General features: G+C 37.2%; 4 protein-coding genes across 7 annotated transcripts; 2 read left to right on the top strand and 2 right to left on the bottom strand.

The window, feature by feature from the left end:
* The first annotated feature begins 3155 nt into the window (after positions 1-3155).
* LOC140776274 (transcription factor bHLH106-like) lies at positions 3156-4462 on the top strand. The gene is made up of 2 exons (XM_073119925.1): positions 3156-3614; positions 3809-4462. The coding sequence occupies exons 1-2, from the start codon at positions 3285-3287 to the stop codon at positions 4250-4252; spliced, it is 774 nt and encodes a 257-aa protein (XP_072976026.1). The 5' UTR covers positions 3156-3284; the 3' UTR covers positions 4253-4462.
* A 1745-nt stretch (positions 4463-6207) lies between these two features.
* On the bottom strand, positions 6208-9824 carry LOC140776788 (probable auxin efflux carrier component 1b). The gene is made up of 6 exons (XM_073120643.1): positions 8080-9824; positions 7550-7850; positions 7389-7474; positions 7126-7283; positions 6831-6907; positions 6208-6724 (listed from the first exon to the last, which is right to left on the bottom strand). The coding sequence occupies exons 1-6, from the start codon at positions 9176-9178 to the stop codon at positions 6658-6660; spliced, it is 1788 nt and encodes a 595-aa protein (XP_072976744.1). The 5' UTR covers positions 9179-9824; the 3' UTR covers positions 6208-6657.
* Positions 9825-13921: 4097 nt separating this feature from the next.
* Positions 13922-18325, bottom strand: LOC140776599 (digalactosyldiacylglycerol synthase 2, chloroplastic-like). 2 transcript variants are annotated; one of them, XM_073120346.1, is made up of 5 exons: positions 17972-18325; positions 17409-17724; positions 16817-17083; positions 14925-15274; positions 13922-14661 (listed from the first exon to the last, which is right to left on the bottom strand). In XM_073120346.1, exons 2-5 carry the CDS (start codon positions 17718-17720, stop codon positions 14145-14147), a joined length of 1446 nt encoding a protein of 481 aa, XP_072976447.1. In that variant the 5' UTR covers positions 17721-17724; positions 17972-18325; the 3' UTR covers positions 13922-14144. The 2 variants fall into 2 exon arrangements, with proteins under 2 accessions (XP_072976447.1, XP_072976446.1); XM_073120345.1 differs by having other exon boundaries at positions 17409-17762; positions 17972-18323.
* A 2341-nt stretch (positions 18326-20666) lies between these two features.
* Positions 20667-25928, top strand: LOC140776711 (hydroxymethylglutaryl-CoA lyase, mitochondrial-like). Of its 3 annotated transcripts, none has more exons than XM_073120525.1 (9): positions 20667-20813; positions 21331-21526; positions 21822-22005; positions 22630-22809; positions 23939-24019; positions 24111-24274; positions 24579-24715; positions 25293-25408; positions 25479-25928. In XM_073120525.1, the coding sequence occupies exons 2-9, from the start codon at positions 21363-21365 to the stop codon at positions 25710-25712; spliced, it is 1260 nt and encodes a 419-aa protein (XP_072976626.1). In that variant the 5' UTR covers positions 20667-20813; positions 21331-21362; the 3' UTR covers positions 25713-25928. The 3 variants fall into 3 exon arrangements, with proteins under 3 accessions (XP_072976626.1, XP_072976627.1, XP_072976628.1); XM_073120526.1 differs by having other exon boundaries at positions 20746-20891; XM_073120527.1 differs by having other exon boundaries at positions 20798-20813; positions 21343-21526.
* Positions 25929-26541: the final 613 nt, after the last annotated feature.

The raw sequence follows: 26541 nt of genomic DNA, 5'->3' as shown, positions 1-26541 counted from the left end.
CTCTATTAAATCATAGCTACGTATACAATAACTTTTGCTTTATAAATATTATGATTATAATTATAAATTTTTTAATTCTTTAAGAATCACAATTGATAATTAGTTATTAATAGAATAGTCAAAGAACATTTCTAACGATGGTTGTTAAAGCTAACAAATCCCGTAAGTACTTGTATATTTACCGGAAGGAAAGTGTTTTTATATATCGATTTAAAAAGGTACCATTTATTTAGCCTCAATTTGTAGCAAAAAGCTATTCAATTTTCTAGTCGGCAGAAATAAGCCCTTCATATATCAAATTATAATTTCATTTTATACTAATTTAATCCTGACAAACCTCAAAAAAATTATCATGTCTTAAAAATATTACGTATCACCTATATAATTTGCATGCATTGACTATGCAAAATATACGCTCTAATTTTCAAAATAATACATATCAAGATTAAAAAAAAGAGTCACGCATCACTTATGTAATTTATACATATCGTCTATACAAAATGTATGCCCTAATTTAAAAAAAAAACATTACCCATTGCCTATTTAATATATACGCATCACTGCAAAATATACACTGTAATTTTTAACGATGTGCGTATTGAGATTTCAAAAAAAGAAGCTACGCATCACTTATGTAATTTATACGCATCGCTTATGCAAAAAATATGTTCTAATTTTTAATAATATACACATCGCGATTAAAAGAATAAATTAGTCTAAATCAGTAAAAAAAAAATCCTGAATTTACAATTCAATAAATAGGGAGACTATTTATGCCAATTAAAAAATTAAAAGGCTTTTTCCTCCCAATTACCTCTTTTTAGTAAAACTACTCATTTTTGTTTTAGAAAAAAATAAAGTAGTTTTAAATAAAAAGACAACAGGGATAAGCGCGATTAAGTGATTCTATAATAGAAATTGAAAATAGAGTAAATTTACAAAATACAAAATCGTTTAAGATTAGGGATAAAGGGAATAATGTATGGACCTAAACGGATGCATCTTCTAATAAATTATATAGTTATAATAATAGAATGATACATTGGATCTTGAGAGATAAGATTTTATGTAGGACCTAAAAGGTTTTTAGGAAGTGGAATAGGATGTGAAATAGCCGTTTTTAAGATAAGTTGTGGTGTATAACTCAGGTGGCAAAGAAAATAATCCAAGATAAAGAATAAGTAATTGGAAAGGTTTTAATGATCAAATGAGAGAATTAGATGTTACAATTATCCTCTATAGTTTAGCTCAATTTTAATGTTCTTTCTTATATTTTAAATTTAAGCACTTTTACATCCTCGCAGTTCTATACCAAACTACAATTGTTAAAATTTTCATTTAAAAATAATAATATATTGTTAGCACTGTGAATAAATTATAAAATAAATATTGTACTCTTACTATATTTTTATAAGGATAATTAAGTTTTTTATGTCTTGATTAATTTAGTCTAGACGATAAGAGGATTAAGTGCTTAAGTTTGAAGTACAAAGAGCAAATATGAATTATGCTGAATAATAAGAGTAAATTATAATATTTCGAACTATTTATAATATATTCTTAATAGGATTGATCGAATACTCAAATGGACTAATCGATTCGAATCTAAATAAATAAAGTGAATATGGATAGCTGAGATGACCAACTAAGAGTCACCTTCAAATATGACCTTGCTAATATGGTGTGACACGGCCAAGCGGATCGCTTCCTCTAAGACAAGCGCTTCAATTACCAACAAGGAAGAAGCATTAACCTTCCTAGTTGAAGAGAAGATTAGATTTGTTTTATAGTCTCTAACAATGATACCAATCCCTGTTGTCTCGACAATCAGATCATAGGAGGCATTAGAATTAATTTTGAGGTATTCATTAGGAGAAGGCAGCCATTTGATCCATAGTCATTCTGGTTCCTTCCTCTCTTCAACTGGCTAATCAAAATCTTCCCACGCCATTCAAACCGTTAGCCACGTTGTGATATCTAGGCTTTGCTTAAGGCCCTCAAAACACATTTCGTTTCTAGCTTTTCAAATCAGTATATACCGGTGGCTATTATTGCCTTAAACTTACCATTGTGACCACCAAGATAGGACCAATTATAGCAAATCTAATGAATATCAAAGGAAAAGGATACGACAATCGAGGTGTTGGGCTATGAACTCTCAAACCTCAAGAGCACACCGACAAGTATAAAATAAGTGATCCACTGTCTCGTTCCACAGCCCACAAATGGGGCACAGTTCGAAGGAGCCAATGCATAGATTGGCTAAAAGACTTTTTGTAGGGATACAACCTCTAAAAACTTTCTAAAGGAACATTAGTGCTAATTTTGAGCTTCCAGAACTTCTCTCTGGGTCTTCAAATAGGGTTTTAGGCCAAATAATGACAAATAGTTTAGCTGATGAAATGGCCATTAAGTTTGAACACCATACCCACTTATCCTCTAAACTACTAGTTCACATGCCCGGAATGGTTTTAGTCAAGTCCACCTTGAAGGTACCTTTTAAAAAGTTTAGGCTCGAGTTGCCCAAGGACATCAACTCAGCCACACACATAGAACCGTTTAGCACAAAAAAAGAAAGGCATATACTGGAGAGAAATTTTGATAATCCAAGGGTCACTGAGGAAATCCACTCTCATCCCTTGGCCTACTAGATGACTGACTCTGTGCCGCTATAATTGCCACCAAGTCATTTTTTAAAAATTTGTAAATGTTACTACCCATTAAAGCAATCTTTGCCAATCAGAGATCCCTAACCGATAAGTCGCCTCTATCTTGAATTTGGATATCGTATCCCAGTTAACAAGGTGAAGGTTTGTCTTGTGCTTCCCTTTCTACAATAGAAAACCCCTAGCGAACTTAGCAACTTGGTCAAGCATGAAATCTAAAATCTACATCAAGGCATACCAGAAATTAAGAATGGTAATAAATGTAGTGTTGATGAGGATATGTCTACCAGCAAAAGACACTTTCCAAAATAATAAAACATGCCAAACATATTATCCAAAAAAAAATATATATATATGGTTTTAAATATACTTTCAAAACACAAAATAATTAATTTACCATTATGTCCCCAGTCACATGCATAGTTGCATAACTCTCTCTCTATCAAAATAAAGTCCACGGATTAATCTTTGTCCCCCCCTTCCCCCCGATAAACGCGGCAAAGTGGCCTCTCCCGTAGTGTTATCCCCCCTCCTCGGAGTACTTATGATCCATCTATCCATCACTTCACACTCACTTATATATTCTTCTTCCCCCGGATAACAAACTATTCCGACACCATGTACCCTAATATCTCTCCCACCACTGCCCATACCTGCACCACCACCACCACCACCACCACCCACGTCCAAACTACGACTCCATCCAATTCCACACCCATCCCTAGTCCTATCCCTATCCCTATCCCTATCCCTATCCCTATCCCCACCACCTGCTGCTTCATGGCTTCCTTCTACCCTAATCCTCCCCAAGATCCCGCCGCCGATCCCGCGGCCGCCGACCGCGCCCTCATCGCGTCGCACAACCACCGCGAGGCCGAGAAGCGCCGAAGGGAACGCATCAAGTCTCATCTCGATCGCCTCCGCGCGATTCTCGCCTGCGACGCCAAGGTACGTAGATACCTTCCGGTTAAACCATTGCTGTTGGGATTCCAACTTAGGAATACTCGTACAACATGCTGAGTAGAATAATAATTGATTTTTAGGGTTAGGGTTTTTTATGAAGTTTCTTGAGGACTTGATTTCTGGGGTTACGATTTTCCGTTTCTCTATGGATAATTATTGAAGTGTTATCATGCTTGCAGATGGACAAGGCATCCTTACTAGCCAAGGCGGTGGAGCGAGTGCGGGATTTAAAGCAGCGGATGGCGTCGATCGCCGAGGCGCAGCTCCTCCCGACGGAGACGGACGAGATCGTCGTGCTCCCTTCCTCCAAACCCTACGCCGGCCAACGGCCGTCCGCGGTGTTCGAGGCCTCCGTGTGCTGCGACGACCGCTCCGACCTGCTCCCCGAGCTAATCGAGACCCTCCGCTCTCTCCGCCTCAAGACCCTCAGGGCCGAGATCGCCACGCTCGGCGGGAGGGTCCGCAACGTACTCGTCGTCGCCAGCGAGGACGGGAACTGCAACGACGATGACAGCGGCGGCGGCGACCTCTTAAGAGATGCGCTTAAATCCCTCGTTTATCGCGCGGCGCCGGCCGACCGTAACAAGAGGAGGAAGGTGCTGCATAACAGGAGCTTGGCCTGACCACTCACATCTCCAAAAACTCTTGTCATCATCGTGTATCTTTATCTTTCTCAGTGATGTTTTATTGTGTTGTTGTCTCTCTATTTACTTGTCTTGGAATTTAGAATAAGGTTAATGTTATAATTGTAACTTGTAAGCTAATATCTAATAACTTGGACATATAAATATATAATTAAGGTTGATGGAGTTGGCCTTTGAAAGCTAGCTTTAACAAAAGTCTGCCCATATATATGTATCTCTCTTTTAGATTCTGGTCGAGATGAAGTTCTTTTTGGCTGACTCGCTTTCTATGTCAAAGAATCCCCCCCCCACCCACCCATCTACTCGATGCATGCACGCGCCTAAGATACATACATATATATATATTGGTATTTAAAGTCAGTAATTAGAAGAATTAGTTTGAGAAGCAAAGGAATGAGTGTGTCATGCCACCTATGCATGAGAGGAGGTGTGTGTGTGTGTGTGTTTCTGGGACCACAGCCCGTCGTTTTTGACCTCCAAGAAAGAGAGAGCAAGGAGGGGAGGAGGAGGAAGAGGAGGAGGAGGAGAGAGATGATGGCGAGAATGGAGTAATTGAGCGTGGCTGGTGGCGCGCGTGCCGACCGTTGTCAGAGTTTAATCATATCCATTGCTCAGAAGGAGCTCATCAAGGAGGCGCACTGAGAAGCAGCATATCAGATCATACGATAAAGAGGCAAAAGAATTTAATATTAAAAATTAAAATATTTTGAAGAGAGAGAGAAAGAGAATGAAGAGGAGTGAGAGAGAGAAAAGAAAGTAGCTTTGTTGGGCTGCACGTGTATGCTGCCTATACAACAGTAGAAATTCTATCATGCGGCTCGGCCGGGCACGCGCTACCAAATTAATTGCGCGCTCGCAATTAAATATCATATAATTATATGTGCTAATATTCTTGAATTAAATCTTAAGGTTTTTTTTTTCAAAAAAAAAAAAGAATTTTAAGCAAAATATACAACAATAACTATCTGGACAGTAGAGTGTAAATTGATAATAAAATATATACATAAATTGTGAACTATTCCGAAGGATAAATAAAGTCATTAGTTAGGCTTAGTTGTGATCCATTGAGACTCGTTGATATGCTTGCTAGGCAATATTAATTAAGCTCCAAATTAACTACAACATATTCCTTGCTATCCACTTGAGAACAAAGATAAGAGGAAATTATAGGGTGTTAATCTCATGGAGCTTTGAGGTTTGACGAGGAGCTGAAAAGGGTGGAGGCTTTTATAATTACATGCGTGCTTAAGAGGTATGATTAGTAACAAGAGCAAATAATTATAAGAATGATGATAATAATGTCCATGTGGAGGAAGGGACTGGGGACTGGGGACTGGGGGGAATGGGGACACAATCAAACACAAGGCCGAAGGGGAGGGGAATGAAAAGAAGAGACATGCGTATGGTTGTCGGCTACAGTGGGGGGGATATGAGTAAGTGCTTCAGTATGTGCGTATAGATTAAAGTTGCTTTGTTGTCTTCTCTCTCTCTCTCTCTCTCTCTTGTTCTTTTTCCCTCATCCTCTTCTGACTTTCCTCTGATGATCACAGCATTGCGCAATGCTGACACTGTACCTGGAAATTTCGCATTTATTTGCTTAGAATTATAATTCATTTCAGTTGTTTCCTTTAGTTATTTTATATTTGAGAATCTTCAACTATTTTCACAAAGTCATGTACTTTCACATTGCATTTTTCTTTTCTTTTTCTTGAGAAAGCTTCTCTTTGCATTCTTAGAAGGATTTGAAGTCACGAATGTTAATTTAGACAGTCAATCGGATAAGAAAGAGTGGATGGAGTAAGAATTAGTAGAGAAATATGGTTTTAATCATTTTATACTGTTAGAATTTTCCAGGGGTAGATTATTAGTGGGTAGTGGTGAAGGGCCCAAGAGAGGTCACATTGTCCTCACTGCAAGCAGAGGAGCAGAATATGGTACATTTACACTTTTAAGAGGAGAGAAATTGCCTTCATTGCCAAATACTTGCAATCCTGGCATGCAGCTAATGGTCAAGTTACACAACTTGATGCATCTACTTCAAGCCAAGAACAAGAGAAAATTTTTAGCAGCACTACGACTTCAACAGATTCTTCTCAAAATACAGAAGCCTTCCAAATAATCCAGAAGAAATTAACAGGGGCGGGTGTTGATGCTAATAATGTTTCCTTTCTGACCCCCACTATATCTTAGCAAAATCTTACCTATCTAATAAGTCATAATAATATGGAAGATGAAGCTAACTATTAGGGACGATCTAAAGATCTAGAGAGAAGAGAGAGAGAGAGAGGAAAAAAGGGAGCTATGGAACTCTAATATTCTTGTTATAGGATCCTAATCTTTGTCAGGCAGTCGTCGTCGCTGTTTACACCGATCTCCCTCGAGCTTCAAAGCCCTAATAATATGTAGTAAACAAGAGTGATGGGCAGAGCTATTAACATTCCAAAGATGACCCTGCAAGAATTAGGCATCATATCAGAACCATCTCATTGCGAAGGGATGTCCAAATTGAAGCTTTTTAGTAGTGACTAAGTTCGACTAATTGAGCAAGAGATCATACGCTGTACTGAGTATGTCAGGATGCACATTGTATTCCTTGGCAAACACAAATGGCACAATTCCTTGAGGAAGGGCTGCCTGAAGATCAGAAAACAACAAAGGTTAGAGCAGAGATGGCTTTGAAAGACTTCCTGCTTTATATCTAAGAAAATGGTTGCTGAGAAATAGCACAAGTATTAAAATTCTGTTTCTCAGCATATAGTCAGTTAAATTATGCTCCAAACTGATTTGAGGTTGATGTATATTTGACATGCATTACCACCCAGAATAATTCATGAATGCAGCATACAACAGACCTGCACAATTGCGATATGCAACAGCGTGCCGCGAAGGCCAACAGCAATTGATGCAGCTGCCATGACTGCTGGACCTGTGAGGAATCTGACCGCCATCGCAAACGTTGCAAGAGAATTTCCACAGGCAATAATCCTTGGCTGTAATGCCATAAATAAACCTGAAGTTCATCGACAATAATTTTTTTCATGTCAGCAAAAGAACACACATATATGTGTGTGTATATATATATCAAGCTATGAAACTTGAGATTTTTATACTGTACCAAGACTGAACATTGCCATTCCGAGCCCTGCATCAGATAATATCGAGATCGAACGAGCAATAATTGCTGGCATTTCAATCTCCCATCTGCAACATAGCAATCATCTCATCAGCTACATAAACGTAGGAAAATTTTAAGCCACACACTGGAATGAAAATAACCTGTAAGACACTAGAGACCAGACGAGACCAAAGAGGCTGGAGTAAGTGTTGGGGTTTCGAATTAGCTTCCTCCAAACCATGATCAGGATTAGTCTAGTCATCACACTGGCCGGCGGCATCGAAGTCAGCTTACCATCTCCATCTGCGCCGCCTTTAGGGTGGAGCTCGGCGGTGGAATTAGATCCTAATTTTGAGAGGCTTGGCCCATCCTTCTGAAGAGAGTCTCCTCCTTGAGCTATTGACCTGTTCCGAAAGCTGAAATCTTCGCGACTGTATTCATCATATGCGTCGTGGCGAGCTTCTAACAAATCAGAATGAGTACATATAAGATCAAGAACAAACATTATATGCAGATAAAACAATTTAAATGACACTACCATGATTTCTTGGTATGCTAAACATCACATCAACCAATTATTCTTAAACAATTTAAGAGTCCACAAATTGCAGAGCACGCTAGTATCAAATTTAATGCATGATAGAAACTACTTAATAATTCCAAGTCGCAAGTAAAAGTTAAAAGTTCTCACCTTTTGCATGGTGATCAATTGTGTGAGCTACTCCATGCTCATTTGCGAACTCTCCTCCCCTGAACACATGAATCCCGCCTTCCGACACCGGCGAAGCGCTCGAACTCCAGACGAACATATGCAGATCCTTCCCTCCATCAACCACATTCACCTTCTTCTTTGCCCCGACCGGCGAGAAGATTCCGGTCGCCGGTGGCGCCGGGTATCCCCTTCCCACGCCACTCTCCTCGTCAAAACCACCACCATTTCCAAAGTTAGAATTCCTCGGGCTCAAGCTAGTAGCATTCTTATTCCCGTTCACCATTGAGTAGAAATCCGTGTGATTGAAACTAGACCCCCTCGGCGTCGGATTCCTCGACGACTGCAGCGAGTAAATCTCGGCGTTGGATAAGTTGGAGGGGCGAGGAGTGATCGAGACGCCCGAGTTGAGCCCGTGGGACCTTCTCGAGTAAATCTCCGACCTTGAGCTCGTCGACTTCCTGACCGTGACGTGGAGTTTTCCGTCCTCACCGACCTCGGCGTCGGTTTGCAACGGCTCTTTGCCATCGAGAGAGATGATATCCGAATCGACTCTGAAGGATATTATAGAACCAGCAGTGTCGGGGAACTGGTCCATGATCAAAAGTTTAGCTCCCCTGTACTCGAACAAGAAGAGCATCAAAGTGTACCAAATTATGCACTGAAGAACAACGATTTGGACCATGAGGGTACCGGAGTTGGCCCCATACATCCCCTTCAATAAAGGAATCCCCATGACAAGAGTGTTTGGGAGAGTGGAGAGAGAGAAGAGAGTTATCGTCCACTCCAAGCAACCGCGAGAGCTTGCTTTGGACCAAATGGCCAAGACGCAGAGGACGATGAGCTTCTGGAGCGTGTCCGCCGCGATGAAGCGATAGTTCATGTCGTAGGGGTTGTTGGTGGAGATGAAGTGGAAGGAGAGGAGCGGGACGGCGAAGAGTGCGACGAAACGATTGATGCCGGAGCACTGGTCGGGCGTAAAGATCCTCCACCACTTCACCGAGCCGTAGGCCAAGATCATGGCGACGTAAAGAGGAACCACAGCAGAGAGCACATGGTAAAGATCGGCCGCGGTGATCATCTTGGACGCGAAAGGCGAGAGCTTTTCTAGCTCCGATCACAGAGGAAGAAGTTCGGACTCCCAAGAAGCGATCTTTACTGCAAAAGCAACTTTTCCTTCTAAAATGCAACCAGACCGAGATGGGAAAGCGAAGAAGGGAGGAGCAAGAAGGAGAGGTCTTGTTTAAAGTTTGGACGCAGAGAGAGAGAGAGAGAGAGATAACTGCCAAAATAGCTAGCTGCTGCGGTAACAGAGGAGATCAGCCCATTTCCAGGATAAGCTTCAGAAAAGGAGCGAGCTTTGCCGGAAGATGACGGAGGAAGACAAAGAGAGAAGAGCAGCAGCAGTAGTAGTAGTAGCCTAGTAGTACCTGGGAGAGGAGGTGGGTAAATGGTTTAATATATTAATGGCGGGATTAATGGCAGACAAGAAAGGGAGGAAGAGGTGTCCTTTGATGAGGTCTTCCTGGGCTAGTCCAGAGGGGGTTGTCGCTCATCGTAGGGGCTGTTGGGAAACGGAGGCCAATGAGGGGAGGCGGAGCGCAGGGGAGGGAATAGTAGGGGAGGGGCGAGAAGGTGACATGGGTGAAGAGGAGAGAGAGAGAGAGAGAGAGAGAGAGTGACACAGAATCCCGTAAAAATGGTAGTCCTTTCGGATTCTCTCTCTCTCTCAATCTTTTCTTTTCCTTCCCTTCTCTTCTCTTCTCTTTTCTTTTGGGGTTTTGGGGTGTTGACTACGTCAGTGTGGTTGGTTGGTTGGCTTGTTTGTTCTCTTCTCCTCTCTTAGCTCGGCTTCGTTGTTTCTCTCTGGGTCACCCAAATCGAGGATGGCGTTAGTATGTTGGATATTTGCCGGCTCGCAGGTAAATGTTCCCATCTGCCTACACTCAGACACGAATTACGCAATCAAACACACTTTTGCGCTCATAATTTAAATTAAATACCACCCATCCCAAATTACCGTAATACTCAATTAATCTATCATTAACTTGTAACCTGCTAGCCAAATGTATATAATGCTGCTGTTAACAAGCTTACTGTTTTCTACTTTTACTCTTTTAGAAAGAGTCTAACTGACAGTGATTTATTCGTTAATTTGTTTTCTATCACATTTTTGGCGTTATATAAAGCCAATATATTATAATACGTCCCTCTGATGACCTTCCCTCTCGTACACATATTATTTACGAGTGTGACATAAAACCACAGGAAATGCCTCTATAAATAAATACCTATCATATGATACCTATCACTAAATTTACATAGGTATAGATTAAGGCCACCCACTTATACCTAAGCCTTCCCTAACTAACATAGGGATTACTATTATACTTGTTATTATAAGCCTAAGTGGTGCACGATCACACATGGCCCAAATAAATATGTTATAATATAAAATTAAGAATATATTTTCATATAGTTGCCATTAAAAACTTTTAAAATATTATAAATGCCGGTTGAACCGGATTATTTAAAAATAACCGACTACCAAATTATTTCGATTTTATTATCAAACTGGATTGAATAGCTGAGCGAATCTATTCGGTCACTTCCGATGCTTCTATTTTAGTTCTAAAAGTTGTGTTCACTTCTATAGTTCTATATAATTTTATCTTTCTTACTAGTAAACTATATTTAAATGATGATATATTTTAGTTAATATGATACTTGCTATGATATATGTTTATAAAATTAGTTAATATGATACTTCCATAGATTTTTTTTTTTTTTTTTGGTTTAGTTTTCTAAACTATTTTTTAAACTACTTTTTAAAAAACCCAAAAATATATAAGTGGCAATTATAATACTTTAAAGACTTTTAGTGACAATAAATTATCATATAGCCTGTCTAACACCTTAAAAGCTTAGTAGTTAGTGAGAAAATAAATCCCAATTAAGGCCCCCAAATCCCTAACACTAAAGTGAAGCAACCAAAGTACTCTCCACCTTTCAAAGCTCAGGCAAAAGCTTACAATGAACAGTCCTTGCCCGACGCCACCACTCTACCAGCAAAAAACGAAGGTCTCCCAACACAACAACTACCCAAAGAACAACTCCCCCACCTGCATCACCATTGACCATTGACCATTGACCGTGGGGGGGTAGTATTTGGTTTGGGTAGTTATTGGTTACCAAAATAAAGTTGCCCCCCTGAGGAGCCAACCACATAATGGATGTGGTTTTGAGGAGGACGAGGCAGTTGTCGAGGAGAAGGACCAAAAAGAATCACTGTAGGAAAAAAACCCATTATTCTACGCATGCCCTCGGTTCTTTTACCTTTTCATAATTAGTAGCTCTCTCGGGGGCTTTAGTGGAATAATTCCCTTTTTACCACTCTCTTTCTTTTTCTTGGTTTTTTTTTTTTTTTTTTTTCCTTCCTGCCCTTGCTTTAATTATTATTTTGGCAAGGCAGGCGGCGCCGCTCTGAAAAGAAAAGGAAAAAGAAATAATTTTAACTCGAGTGCTTTTCTGAAAAAGTGGCTCGTGAAACCCCATCATAACTATCATTTCGTCTGCAAAAGAAAAAGGGCCTTTTTATAATTTTAAAAAACTTGTGAGAGAAAAGTAGCTATTTTGGAAGAGAGCGCCTTTCTTGTTCGCTTGCGCTACTGTGTGTTTGGGAGCAGATCTTCTGCAGCCATGACTGTATGAATATCTTCTTTTCTCCTTTTATTATTTTTTTTTTCTTTCAGAAAGAAATAAAATACTTGGCCGTCCTTCTTTGGCTCAAAACAAGTTAGCAGTCAAAAAGAAAATTTTGGTAAATAGTTAGAAGTACTAACACGTTGATTAGACGATGCACAGGATTTGAGTGGACGGGATAATAATATTTTGGTTTTTTTCTTAATAAAATATAATTCAAAAAATAAAATGAAAAAGTTCCCTTTTAGACACATTATTATTATTACACTATTTAATTTTTTTTAAAGATTTCTCGCTATTTAGCGGTCAATTACGGATTGCCAAAATGACCTGGCCGTACGAATTTTCCTACAGTCTGGCTGCTGGGGATACGATCCGCTTCTTTTTGTACGAAAATTATTAAAGAATAATAGAGGTTTTGACTTCTCTCGGTACCCGTGACTATGGATATTATAGTTTGGACTCTAATTTTAAATAATATTATATAAAAAATATTTGATAATTATCAACATTGTAGTTAGCATAGCGGAGCAGCTCGTGATATCTTGGAACAAATCTCGATAATATTTATTTTAAAATAATTATTTAGCGACATATATGATTTAAAACTTAGACTAGTTAATTAAAAATTTAGTGTGGTCTACATATCTCTGGATCTAAAAAAGATTAACCCCTTTCCTTTGTCTAGCTTATATCTAGTCTTATTAAAAAAAAATTTATTGCCCCAACTTAATACCCAATTATTCTTTAATTTATATTTATCAATTAATTAATTAGATCAACTCTATATCTAAAATTTTAATAAATTTTATTAAAATTTATTAGAATTTTAATAAAATCTCTTTTATTACATAAAATTTATTAAAATCTTATAGTAATAAAAACTATGAGATTTTATTACATAAAATCTCTTTTATGTAATAAATTTGTTTTTCCTAATTTAATAAAAAAAACTCCAATAAATGTGCTCTCTTTTTTTTTTTATAGAAAATTTTAATTTAATTATCGAAGACAACAATTTAAGACCGATTTCAGACCGGACATCAAATTCTTCTTGTGCAGTTGAGCATCAAATCAATTAAATGTCTCCCTTTTTTTTATTTATTTTTATTCCCAACATACATTTGATGTGATTCTAAACAGTACGAGAGTTATGTCAAGCCAGCCTTAAATACCTGCCTTTTATGATAAAAAAAAATAGACCCAAAAAAAAAATTATATATATTTCACACACTATATTTTTAACATTTCTACTCTCAGAATTAATACACACATTCTAAAAAATTAATATATTTTTTCTCACATCACAGTCATTATAATCCAACCGCAGTATTACTTTTCATAAAATATATATAAAGTTTTTGTGGGCAAGATACTTTTTATTTTGATTATAAAAGCAAGATTAAGGGTGTTTTCTATAAGTTTCCATTGGGCTTATTCTCTGATACCTTAGGCTAAGAAAGAATAATTTCGTTGTAATAATCCGATATTTTTTTCCTCAGAAAACCCACTTCTCTTAATATATATATATGACTAAGAATATTCCTGTTTTATTTACAATGTATTATTTATATATGATGCTTCTGTAATTATTCCAGCTTTTAATCTTTCAAGGTAAAAAATATTCAGTCTAAATATTCCGAGTATATTTTAGTACGACAGGAGGAGAAGTCTCGGTAGCAGTGCATGCATGGGGAGGAACAAAATGTCGTAATTAGCTTCGAGTTGGCATTCATCTGCAGTAGCTCTTCTTTTCTAGAAGCACCTCAGCTTTGAGTAATCTGGCACTAAACAAATCCCAGGAAAGCTTCGAAGCCATTGACTACATCTGCAACTTGGAAACAAATTAGAGGATGATCTCTCTAATCACACTCTAATTGCCGACCAGCTCCGTGTTTTCTGGATATTCTACCAAACCAACACCACCAAAAGTTTATTCTTTTATACGAAGTCATAAGTTTTAATTATAATTCCAAGAGGTTAACATCACATAATGGAATGGATGGGTGTATTAATCATACTTTATTATAACCTACTGTTGTTTGCATGCATACTGAGAACAAACCATAGGATGGTGGGAAGATAAAAGAAGAAGACCAGCTTAGGTATTGAATTGCGAGAATAGACATAAATGATACTTTACTTTTGCCTTACTTCCAATTTACAACTGGTTGAGAGTACATCAAGTTCAAATTAGTTTCATGTTTATGATACAACAGTATGTTATAGAGATGTGAACTGCCCTGCCCCCAGGTACTGTTGATTCATCTCTCTTAGCATCATCACTCTTTTGTATACAAGTCCCGGAAAGAGTTAAACATGAGAGGAGAGAATGACTGACAGCATCAGAGATGCATCGCCTGCTTCCGTTTGGACAAAACTAATCCAAGCTCCTCGCATTGCTGCTCATCAGGTTTCAAACTTTTCGGGACGGCGCCAAAAGCTCGACGTGCAACCTCCAATCCGGATACAGCTTGATGGAAGTAAGTAGAGATTTCCTCCATGCTCTTTTTTAACTTATGAGTGCTAAGAGATTTTAACAAGGCTGGCTTGGTTGTGGAGGGAGGTTTCTCTTCAGGAATCTTGTTTAGCTCAGCAGCATCGATGAATCTTTCAGTGGCTGCCTCCCATGACAATTTATGTCGTACCTCATCTATTAATGGAGCAGGCTCTTCATCAAGAGCATTCAGAGTTAATTTCACAAACTCATCCTCATTATTATACATGTGGCAATTCGGAAACTGCTTGAAGAACTCATTTGAGGGGTGGTTGGCACAAATGACGATCTTTCCCATTGCCAATGCTTCTGCTGTTGTTGTGCAGACCACATCTGTTGTGCTCGGATTCAAAAATACTTTGTATCTGCAAAAAGAAAAAAGATGCAGTACTTCTCAAATAGAAATAGTAGACTTTTATGACAACAAGTGAGCTTGTTATATTAGTGCATAAATTCTGAAATTTTAACTGCTGCTAGAATCCAAATTAAGCCCCATTCTATATCTACAATCACACAATTACTGGTGGAGTATTAAGAAAGATAATCATTCTAGAATGCAATTAGCGAAAAAGACGTACACATATCTCAAACAAAAGGACTTTTAAGTCAAAAGAACACTCCAACTTACTCATGGAACAAAGGGTCAGCATGATCACGTCCCGGATAAACTTTTACTATCAAACTCAATTTTTCAGCAGATTGTCGAACTTGATCAGAATCTTCTCCATTTCCATATAAATCCACTTGAAGATCGGTTAACTTGCTCTGGTGCTTAGATAGTAGTTGAAGAAGCTCCTTATAGCCTTTATTCCAAACCATCTTCCCAATGTAGTAGATACCTTTGGTGAAAGCTACTTCACCTTTCTGCAACTGCCCTAACTTTACCTTGCCAACCTCAAGAAATTTTGGATTGACACCATGAACATTGCAGACGATAGACCTTGGCAGATCCTGGGTAGCAGCTGATAATCGGATAATCTACATCAAGATGATCTTCATATTAGCATAGATTTCCTGAAAGAATATAATAAGATTTTACAATTTGACTATTCCTTTGAACCTGATGCGGTGTGATTATTTAAGTTCCCTAAATCAGGTATGATAACAAAATATTACAATAAGGGAGAGAAAATCATAACTAAAAAACAAATCTAAACACTTGAATAAATGACAGCTCCCAAGGCACTCTTGAGCCTTAAATAATTGCAATGGACTTGTTACTATGAAGGAAGTTCAAGATGGTCTAGCAAGATCCCTTGTCCCTCATCTTAGCATTTTACTGAAAAAAATGCTTGTTCAGAATTCAATGAGCAAGAAGAAACTGCTGTCCTGAATGACCAAATGATATATTCATGTTTACTTTGTGGAAAATGATTGAAAACCCAACTCCAAGGCAATCTAAATGAGAACAGTAGGTAAGAAAACAGAAAAATATATAATAACATTATTCCGAAGGATCGAGAATGGATGTCAAAGAAAAAATATTATCTAGAAAGATAGGTCACATAAACCAGTGAAACAGCGAAATAAGTTTTATCTTGGATCCAGAAAATGCACATTCTGGAGAGAAAAGTCATATTCTATGTTATTCTGAGAAAAGGTGAAAGAAAGTTGAGATTTCCCAGCAGAACCAAGAGATAAGCCTGAATAGGGCATGGTTAACTAGAACTCTGTTCTGCTATAAGCCTATAACCAGTGCTTCGGAACAAAATCCTTATGGAGTACATCTTTAATGTAAATATCCAAATATATTTCCCAGTATAATGGAGTACAGTATGTTTACCTACACCAATTAATGGAGTACAGTATGTTTACCTACACCAATTACACCATTTTGAGCATGAAAATAGTCATATCTGAACCATGTATTCTTACTCTGAAAAATGTTCATCTATTTTCTATCAGATGCCTCTGAAGAGATAATGGCTATCTATTTTAGAGGGAAGGATGATGACCAACAGTCGTTAATGTCTTTAATACTATCGCTGTCTCAATAGAAAAATCATGAATTCAATTATCATAAGTACTACAAAATTATTAATTCAGTAAAGTGAGATAAGCTTGTAAATCCAAATAAGTTGCTATTTTCATAAGATGATATTTGCCAGACAAATAGCTTTCATAAGAATGACATTTGCCAACAAAAAGCATGTCTTTCAATTAAAGATGCCTTTATATCTAATATGATTTCAAGAAGAACAAGAAAACTAACAAGATTTTGTCTTGTACGCCATTTATTTTTCTTATTGTTGATAAAGTTTAATTACTTGACCAATAGATAGAATATTAGCATTATAGTTCTCTATTTCTCTGAAAACATCATAGGAGATGTGCTGTTCAAAGTCTAATGGCAGAATTATGTATAAGCAAACAGATCAATGTGCTCACCAACTCCATCAAAATGCATCAGAGATTTTCTCTTTATACATTTCAAAGGAAATACAAAAAAGTATCAATTTATGAACACTATAGAACATGAGAAAGATATATAGTACCCAGATGCATCATTTATAGACTTACTTTGTGGCAGTAAATTCGAGTAACCCAAGTATTAGCAGGTTTGAGAAAAAACGCTATCACTTGTCCATTCTTTTCTCTCTTCACATACTCCAGATAATTGGTGTGAACAACACCAATTACTTTGCGGAATTTGGTTTTCCATCTACGTCCATGATGGTACCAAGTAAGATGCTCGGGCTCCTCCAGGACAGCAACATCAGCTTCCTCATTAGGAATGATTTCTGTGAGATCTCCAACAGGTAGGATGCTCCTCATATCTTTGGAAAACTATATAAACAAAACATGAAATCTTGCATCAAACACAAAGAATATTTAGTTCATGAATGCCCGAGGGAAGAATTATCACCATAAAGGAAAAGCGAAATAAAGACAATCCAGATATGTCCTGACTCTTGGTCAAGAGCATTTTTCAAGCAGCAAAAGCCTTCTGCATTGCTCCTTAGTTCTAAACATGTCAAACTAGTTTAACTTGCCAAACAATAACAATTAATGACGACAACACAACCACCAACAACCTAATCAAGAAATATCATGCTATGTGTTTTACCTTTTCTCCAAAATTTAGTAGAAGGTCAAGATAAGCACTAGTTACCTTTGCAGGATAGAACTTGATGTTGAACCATGCCGAAAAATAAAGCCTCTCCTCGAGCCATCTACGGACATAGGCTTCTTGTTCCGCTGGCGAACAAAATGTAATCTTGTTTGGATAAACTAGTTCTTGGTCCTTCAAAGAGAGCCAAGGAATCACCAAGGTGACTTCCCTGTCGCCATTCTTCGCGAGAAAAGCGGCACGAAAAAGAGGATTGACGGCAGTTCCTGTCATCCATGGAAGGCTGGCAGTCGTGAATATTGCAATGTGCTGCTTCATTGGCATCGCACCATCAGGTATAGTTGAGGAGGTCATCAGGCTAAACAAATAATATTAGCAAAACATTCCACAATCCATCTGACAAGCAAAAGCAAATAAAAGGCGATTACAATTGCAGAATCCTCTGATTCTCATAACCAAAAAACAGTCATTCAACACTAAAAGGAGACAACTTTTCGTTTGTAAAAGTAATTTCACACCATGTAAAGCCAAGAGCAGTAGAAAAACTAGATCGCAATATTGAAATGAATGCAGAGAAAGAAAAGATTGAAGGAAAAAAATCGTACCTTTCATCGAAAGAAGAACAAGAACCCACTAATTGATTCGTTAATTGTAGAAGGGAGATGAGGAGAAAGAATAAAGAGGCGACGATGTTCTTCCTCCCTCCTCGTATTCGTTGTTGTTATTATTATTATTATTATTATTATTTTGGGTAGAAAAAAGAGATCGTAATTTGCACGCAAGGAGAGGATAGAACCTTAGAAGGGTAGGAAAGAAAAGAAAGTAGAGGAAAGGGAAGCGAAGGAGAAGGGAAGACGACGGTCGGGTCGATTGCGGTGACGATACCATGCGGTATCATCCACTGCGGTTTCTCGCTCGGATAGGCGGATCGTAGGATGCGAGATGGATTTGACGGCCGATGGAAGGGGAGTAAGCAGTCTCGTACTCCGCGAGTGGGTTACCGAGATCGATGTGTATCGATGGGACAATGGGATTCGTACAAAGTTTGGCAGAGTTGACAGGCTGGTTAATCTTTGGGCAAATATCGTAAACGCCTCTCCCGCTTCGGTTGGATTTGGTACGAGCCGACCGTCCATGTTGGTATGGTTTGATCGATCGATTTTTAATGGATCAATTATTTTTTGTTATATTCTTATATCTAAATTGAATTCGATTCCTTAGTATTATTTAAGAACTCGTTTGGTATATATAAATTGGATAAAGAAAAAGTCAATCATCCTTTTATACAGAAACATCTATGTCTCCAAGCATATAAGATAATTGTTTGGACAACTAAGTTAATATGTTTATTAATTGACGAGCCTACTATCGTACCGAGCTACTGCTCCAAGCCGCTATAACGATGAACCAAATGATCAAGCCAATAATACTCCATATTAAGACATCACCGAGCTAGTTTTTAAGTCATATTACTACCGAGTTGCTATCTATGAAAAATAATGTCATTTTCTTAAAAGAATTGCTTTGGATACCAAATTGATTGAAATGAAATTAATTGTCCTGCTAAAAGAGGTAGAGGTGATCATTAGACAAGTCAAGACGAGTTTTTTTTGGGCTAACTAGGCTTAAATATTTGTTCATAGGTTAACCCACCAATCACTTCAGTTGGGTTCGGACTGGGCTAGAATATTCTAGCCCGTTATCGTTTACTAATCTATTAGATATGGGGCTTGAGTTTAGTATAATGTTTCTAATATAATGAGTTTATATCTAAGTGGGCTGAGTTTAATAGGCTTATATAAAAATATTTTAATTATTTTTCATAGAAACATAATTATATAGTGATATATAGTATATGAAATATCTAATGTGGGACTAAAAAAATTATAGATATATTCATATATTATAAGTCAAGCCATAAATAATAATAGTGGGTCGGTTGAGCTTTTAGGTCGGGTAAAAGCTTAACCTATACCGCTCATATATGCAACATGGGCACGGCAAATTTAACCCGTTATGATTTATTTCTGTACAAGAATTGATTCAATTGTCCAGCTTATTATTATCAATAAAACTTAAGATCAAACTTTGGCAATAGTAATAATTTCATCTTTCACCAATTGCAAGTTATTTTCGTGTCCCTAGCAAGTTATATAAAATTGAATCCATGCCTAGATTAGTTAGGATATTAGGATAACCTAACTAACTTAATTACTATATTATTCAACATTTCATAGTATTAATATTTAACCGCTAAAAAGTGAGAAAAAAATATAATCACTCAAAATATTATAAAACAATAATTACACTATCATTTCATCTTCTTAGTTGCTTAGAGAAACTGCCAAATATTGGAAATGTGACAACCACCAACTTAGAATCAGTTTGTGTTCTTTAATATGTGATGTAGAACATGTGACAGAGAATTATGTATGCTTAATTTACACTCCCAAAATACCCAACTGCTTGCAAAATTGAGCACATTAATTAAGTAGCACTACCAATTTCGATTGCTCAACTATATCATATGATAATATAGTATCAGAACAAGTTTATCTAGTAACTAAGGGTAGATATATATTACTAGTCTATTATCTAACAGATAATAGTTTAAGTTTTTTGATCATATAGTCCATGTAGCAAAATTATATTTATCCCCACAGAAAACAAAAATTAGTCCTTTTACTGTTCATTAATTCTGTAAGGATTAAGATTGTGATGAATAAAAATGTATAAAATTAAAAACTACAGACAACATCTAATTCATCAAGTGTCATAAATTCATCAAAGTGTCATAAATTCTTTAATTTTAGTAGTCAATTGTACACCATAAGTCTAGTCAAACTAAAACCACAAAATTGAATAATAAAATGATACTTTTTTTAATTAAAAAGAACATGATATATATATATATATATATATTATATGTGGAGGCCGCATTGAGTGACGGGTTCTAATTCGCAGCTTCTAGAAGCGGGACCCGCCGAACTAAATTCGTGTCTCCAATTCCTCGTCACGTTTGGAGGCGCGTAATCGCCGAGTGGTCCGCCCACCCAACCGAAAACTACCTGCTAACCCCTCCCTCCCTCTCCCTCTCCCTCTCCAGAAATTTGGGTATGACACCCTACCTTTCTCCTAAATTTGCAAGTCCTTAATTTCTTACAAATGAGAGCGAAAAGGACAGTTTGCAAATACAAATATCTTTTATTTCAAGGTGCAATTTGCAAATATTGAGATATATATTATAGTATCTGGACCAGAGATTTTCTCAGAATATAGGGTGTTATTTAAGAGTTTCACCTTTATTTATTGTGGCGACGATTAATTATGGGGCGGAACGCAAACACGCCGTTCGCTGAGCTACCCGTCATAAAACGCGCTTCTTTAATCTTCCCCTCTCCCAACTAACCCCTCGTCGTTCGCTTTACTCCGAAGCGAAAAAGGAAGGTAGATTTCGTACTAGTTATTCACGATTAGATTCGTTTCTCTCGATTGCGGTTTTTTGATCCCCACTCGATTTTTCAGGTCAGAATCTTAATTTTTTTTTCTCTGATTTCCCCCCCTAATTTTGATGATTCGGTTTGTGTCTGGTGATGATCGAATGAGTAATTAAATCATCTTTGACGACTTATTCTTCTTTCCTCGTGTTAAATTTCTGGTTTTGTTTTGATTTTTTGTTACTATAATTATATTTGGAACCGGAAGATGTAAAGATTTGGGAAACGAACAATTGGGTTCAATTATAAGTCTACTGATTGAAGTAATATGCTTGTAAAGTGTCTTTAAATGTGAAAAGTTACCAAACTTTTGAAATCATAAGGTCTCTTTGTAGTTATCAGGTAGATTTGAAATTGTCTTCTTTTTCCTTCTCCTGATATGTGAATTCATCATGCAATGCGGTTGGAATAATGCTGAACCCTGAAATTTTATGTGGGTATTTATTTCTCATCTGAATATGTTGCAGCTTCTATTCCAGTTTCCATTTCGAAATCCATCATGTCGAGCTTGGAGGAGCCACTAGGTCTCGAAGACCTGCCGAAATTGTGTATAGATAGGATGCAAAGGTTCAATTCTACTTCTTGCAGGCTCAGATTGGATGAAATGGAGATCAGTAGTTGCCTGAAGGAAAGCAGGGACTGCACTTCATCCAGCAATTTCAAGTAAGTTTTGATATTTCTAAACTGAAGTTTGCTGCATATGTACACAATGTGAGTTCTCACCACTATCTTGCATGTTATCAGTAATTTGTGATGTTTGAGACGACATGTCTACTATATAGTAACATGCAATGCAAGTGTAAGGGATGAATGGTTCAAATGTAAAATATGGTGTTGTCTAGAATAAGCCCTGTTACGAGACAAGAACCATTTTAGTAAAGATTGAACTAAAAACAATTGATAATGGTAACTCAGATGAAACATTATTGAATCACGCTCTGTATAATTTTATTTGCAGTGAAGAATATGCATGGAGAAGGCATCAAGGGGATGTGTATCACACAGATTCGTTACTGCTTAAGAACAACTGCAATGGTAGATCACAGATGGTATTTGTTAATGTCTCAGATTCCTGGAATTTAAAAGATCATCAATCTGCCACTTCTCGCAATGAACTGGAACTCAGAGAAATAACGAACAAGGTGAACATGTTATTGAGAATCCTTATCTCTTTGATTTCAAGCTTAATTTGCTATTCATTTCATTGTCTTCATGGTTTTTGAAGAAACTAGTATATGAAAATCTGATGGATATTCTAGCATGTTATTGAGAACATGTTAGTTTCTAATTCCTTATGGTAATATTATCATTTGTTCATGGGGATCTCCCATGAAATAATTTTACTTATTTATGTATATCTGTCAGATGTAGCAAATTATGTGTTATTCCATGGAATAGTTGTCCAAAATCTTAGTTCCATCATGACCATGCATGTATGCCAAGTTTCTGTTGTTCTTACTTCTTGACAACCCTTCTCTTACATGTTCAAATGGACATTACTCTGTTTACTAAGTCAACTAGCTGGAGTTATTATTCAAAATATTGGATTCTTCTTTGTAATTTTAAGCACTCGGCTTGATTCTCATTTGTGAAGATTAGTTTCTTTGACATCTGATATGCAGTATGCACCCTCTTTTTTTACTATCTTATGAATCCTTAAATCATTTCAATCTCTCTCTACCTCTCTTATGTTGATATCATGCTTCATCATCATTATTCCTATTCGCAACATCTCACAACCCATTACTTTCATTTGTTTCTTATAGTGTTTAAGATATCTACCGAAGTTTGTGAAGATAGTGGAAGTTGGACCAAGAGATGGTCTGCAAAATGAAAAGAACACTATACCTACATCTGTAAAGATTGAGCTGATACAGAAGTTGGTGTCTTCTGGATTGTCAGTTATTGAAGCTACAAGTTTTGTTTCCCCAAAATGGGTACCACAGGTAATCTTCATCTCTTGTCTCACTGGTGTTATGCCAGATGTGTACCTTATTACATTGTAATTCAGTATCTTTTGTTCTCGCTTTCCGTATACTTTGTCTGTTGCCTGCTTCTGTGCACCGAAGATGCTTGCTTTTGTGATGTTCTAAGTTCAAACCCATCAATCATATTATTAAGAAAAAAAAAAACTATTTGCATAAATTGTACTCCCTTTACTTTGTGCTTAGGTCACACTTTTAGTAATTAGTAAAGGGCAATAATTAGTAATATTAGTATATATATTCTCAAATTCATAGGTTAGTTGGTAAAGCTAATAGCTGATAATATTGTCATAATGTGTAGTCATGGATGTTGAAACCACTCAGCATGAGAGTTCTAGCTTATAAATATTCAAACTTATATCTTCCTATATCAAATGGTAAAACAAAGGATGATCATGCTGCTTGGCACCTCTCATGCTACTAGGTCAGTTGCACTAGCCAGGAAGGGGTGCCATAGGGGCAACCACCCTATACCAAGCAAGACTTGTCAATACATACCCACTCCTCAGTCCCTGGGCAATGACTGTGCCCTTTTCTCTGCCTCTGTAGAGACAGTACGTCCCTCCTCTTCCTCTCACAATGGCAACAACCTCTGCGTGCATCTCTCTCTCCCCGCAATGATGCATCCCTCTCTACCAATAATTGTATGGACTACCCTCTTGTCTCCTCTCCTTCTCTTTCTCCCATTATCTGTCCCTTACCGGTGCTAGTGGCCCTGGCACTGTGCCAAAGGCATGATTTGCCATTTGATCAATAAACAAAATGTTAGCTAGTAAGAAGTTGGAAACATTCAACTTTGTATAACTATATATTTCATTCCTCTATTGTAATGGTCTGTTATTCTGTGTCTAAACTCTGATGTTCATTAGTTATCTTTTATTCCTTTTACCTCTTGAAGAGCTAATTTGTATCAGAAATCACAATGATGGAATAACTAGGTTTATTATGTAATCAAACTTATCCTTAAACAGCATAGCTATATGAGAACTTTTGTCAATAATATATTGAACCTTATGTAATCAAACTTATCCTTCGTCCTAAACAGCATAGCTAACCCATGTTCTTTTTCAATGTGATCTTCATTTTGCAGTTAGCAGACGCAAAGGATGTTATAGAAGGGATTCGAAATATAGAGGGTGTGAGATTTCCTGTTTTAACTCCTAATATTAAAGTAAGTCTCGTGGCTTAGATATGAAATAAGTATACAACCTTTCTCTGCACTTATAAGTGGAAAATTGAGTTTATGTTAATTCCATCAATAGGGATTTGAGGCAGCAGTTGCAGCTGGTGTAAAAGAAGTTGCCATTTTTGCTTCAGCTTCCGAGTCTTTTTCTATGTCCAATATCAACTGCAGCATTGAAGATAGCCTTGCCCGTTATCGTATTGTTACTCTCGCTGCAAAAGAGCGTGCAGTACGTGTTCGTGGGTATGTTATGCTTTAAAATCCCTTAAATGTGTTTCCTGTTAAGATTATTGCTACAAGGAGGAAAATTACTATGGAATTCAGATACTCTTCTATTCCATTGTTGAGGACAAGGTGAAAAAATAAATGTAGAATAAGGAGAGATAAAATGGTATGTAGAGATAAAAGTAGTAGAAGTGTGAAAACTGGTTCTTTGCTTCTATATGAAACAGAAATTTTCCTGAGAAGTAAATAGAGGTGTTTGAAAGCTCATTACTGTATCTACCACTATTTTTTATCTCAACTTACCATTTCGTAACCATTATAGGTATGTCTCATGTGTTGTTGGTTGTCCCGTAGAAGGAGCAGTTCCTCCTTCAAGGGTCGCATATGTAGCAAAAGCTCTTTATGACATGGGTTGCTCTGAGATTTCACTTGGTGATACGATCGGAGTTGGTACTCCAGGTAAGAGGATGGAAGATTGTAGATGTACTTAGGGTCCTTTGCCCATTGCATATCACGAGATTTTCCACACAAATCCACTCCAATTCATCTCAAAATCCTATTTAATTTATTCCCCCAATATTCTTAGAATATTTAATCTTAACCAGATTAGCAGTAGTGATTGGATCATAGCATTCAATCATGCTCATTGAAGAAAATAAAAAATTATGTGGCAACTATTGATGATCTAATTCTTTCTATTTAGACTGTTCTGTTGACTAAAGAGTGTTGTGGATGCTACTTCTTCTTCATTGATACCGTCGTTCTACATCAAAGAGGGCTTAACTAAGCTGCTTGAGATTTCTAGGGCCACAATCTCTAGGCACTAAACTTAAAAATTTAACTACTGATAGTAATAGCAACCTCAATTCTTATCGTTAGTGAAACTTTAAATATCATTTTAGTTTTCCAGTTATGTTTTCAAAAGTAAAAGAAATTAATTATATGTCCAAACTGTATAGTTTTCTTGATATTTTTCATTTGCCAACATCCATTATAATTTTTCATATTCCTTATCGTTCTCCTTGTGTACTTATAGGGACTGTGATGCCAATGCTTGAAGCTGTTATGTCCGTTATTCCTGTAGACAAGCTCGCTGTTCATTTTCATGATACATATGGCCAATCTCTTCCAAATATTCTTGTATCTCTTCAGGTAAGCATCCTCCTTTTAATCAAATTATCGCAATAAAGAGTGGCTATGCATCTGACTTGTATTTTAACAGATGGGTATCAGTACCATAGACTCATCGGTTGCTGGCCTCGGGGGTTGTCCGTATGCAAAGGGCGCTTCAGGAAATGTCGCTACCGAGGATGTTGTCTACATGCTCAATGGGCTGGGAATTAATACTAATGTGGACCTGAACAAGCTCATGGCTGCTGGTGACTTCATCTGCAAGCATTTGGGCCGTCAATCTGGGTCGAAAGCTGCGATAGCTTTGAACAAAGTTAACTACTGATGCCTGTAAGATATAATCAAACATGGCAATTGTTGGATCCTCTATAAATTGAGTTATTGAGGGTTATTGAGGTAAATGGTCCATATATACTCTTGGATGTTTTGTATACACAAAATGACGATGGACTTGGAAGATTTAAGGGTCATCTTTCAAGCTTTGGGCAATATAATTATCCATACCATCTCTAGTTAATCAAGTATAATCCATTTATGTTCAGCTACTTATTTTGATTGTTAGTGGAACTTGAGCACCAATATGCTTCAGTCCAGGTTTGCAGCTCTATGTATTAATTCTCTAGTACCGCACTCATTATACATCATTTTTACAGGATCAGTGCAAGAATAATGCAATAAAAGGATTCTTTTTTAATAAGAAAAGAGCAGCAAACTGCTTACAGAATCCAGGTTATTGCAACCCCGGATTGATCGAAGATAATAAAACCCCTGAGTCTTTGGGGGCGTATCCCCAGATAATAAAAAGGATATCCTTGTGAATTCAAACATTTGGAATTACTCTCTCATTTTATAATGGAGATGGAGAGATCCAAATGTTCTACTTCTTTTTTATGTGAATTATGATTTGGATATTTAGAGATGCTTATAGTAGTGAGTACAATCTCAACAGTATTGGTCGGATTGGAATCTAACTGACACCTTAGCAGTTATCAAACAAAAAGTGTCAGATCACTGACTTAGCTCTCCTCATCCACCTGCACTACCACAACTCTTTGGACGTGCTCTAGAACGACCTACGTGACTCCAAAGTCTAATAAACATATAGTTTATATACACATCTTCTTCCAATTCCCATGGATACCCATTACCATTTG

The sequence above is a fragment of the Typha angustifolia genome, chromosome 14, assembly GCF_048772165.1.
Source record: "Typha angustifolia cultivar Huaian chromosome 14, ASM4877216v1, whole genome shotgun sequence".
Taxonomy (NCBI): domain Eukaryota; kingdom Viridiplantae; phylum Streptophyta; class Magnoliopsida; order Poales; family Typhaceae; genus Typha; species Typha angustifolia.
This window is presented reverse-complemented; position numbering and strand designations above follow the sequence as displayed.

Excerpts from the sequence above, each read along its gene's own strand:
- LOC140776274 (XM_073119925.1), top strand. The coding sequence starts at position 3,285 with ATGTACCCTAATATCTCTCCCACCACTGCCCATACCTGCACCACCACC. Across the intron at positions 3,615-3,808 it reads TTCTCGCCTGCGACGCCAAG|ATGGACAAGGCATCCTTACT; the intron begins GTACGTAGATAC and ends TCATGCTTGCAG.
- LOC140776788 (XM_073120643.1), bottom strand. The coding sequence starts at position 9,178 with ATGATCACCGCGGCCGATCTTTACCATGTGCTCTCTGCTGTGGTTCCT. Across the intron at positions 7,284-7,388 it reads AATGGCAATGTTCAGTCTTG|GTTTATTTATGGCATTACAG; the intron begins GTACAGTATAAA and ends GATGAACTTCAG. Across the intron at positions 6,908-7,125 it reads TGCATATCGCAATTGTGCAG|GCAGCCCTTCCTCAAGGAAT; the intron begins GTCTGTTGTATG and ends TCTGATCTTCAG.
- LOC140776599 (XM_073120346.1), bottom strand. The coding sequence starts at position 17,720 with ATGACCTCCTCAACTATACCTGATGGTGCGATGCCAATGAAGCAGCAC. Across the intron at positions 17,084-17,408 it reads TCAAGTTCTATCCTGCAAAG|TTTTCCAAAGATATGAGGAG; the intron begins GTAACTAGTGCT and ends TTGTTTATATAG. Across the intron at positions 14,662-14,924 it reads GCTGACCCTTTGTTCCATGA|ATACAAAGTATTTTTGAATC; the intron begins GTAAGTTGGAGT and ends TTCTTTTTGCAG.
- LOC140776711 (XM_073120525.1), top strand. The coding sequence starts at position 21,363 with ATGTCGAGCTTGGAGGAGCCACTAGGTCTCGAAGACCTGCCGAAATTG. Across the intron at positions 21,527-21,821 it reads ACTTCATCCAGCAATTTCAA|TGAAGAATATGCATGGAGAA; the intron begins GTAAGTTTTGAT and ends TTTTATTTGCAG. Across the intron at positions 22,810-23,938 it reads CCCCAAAATGGGTACCACAG|TTAGCAGACGCAAAGGATGT; the intron begins GTAATCTTCATC and ends TTCATTTTGCAG.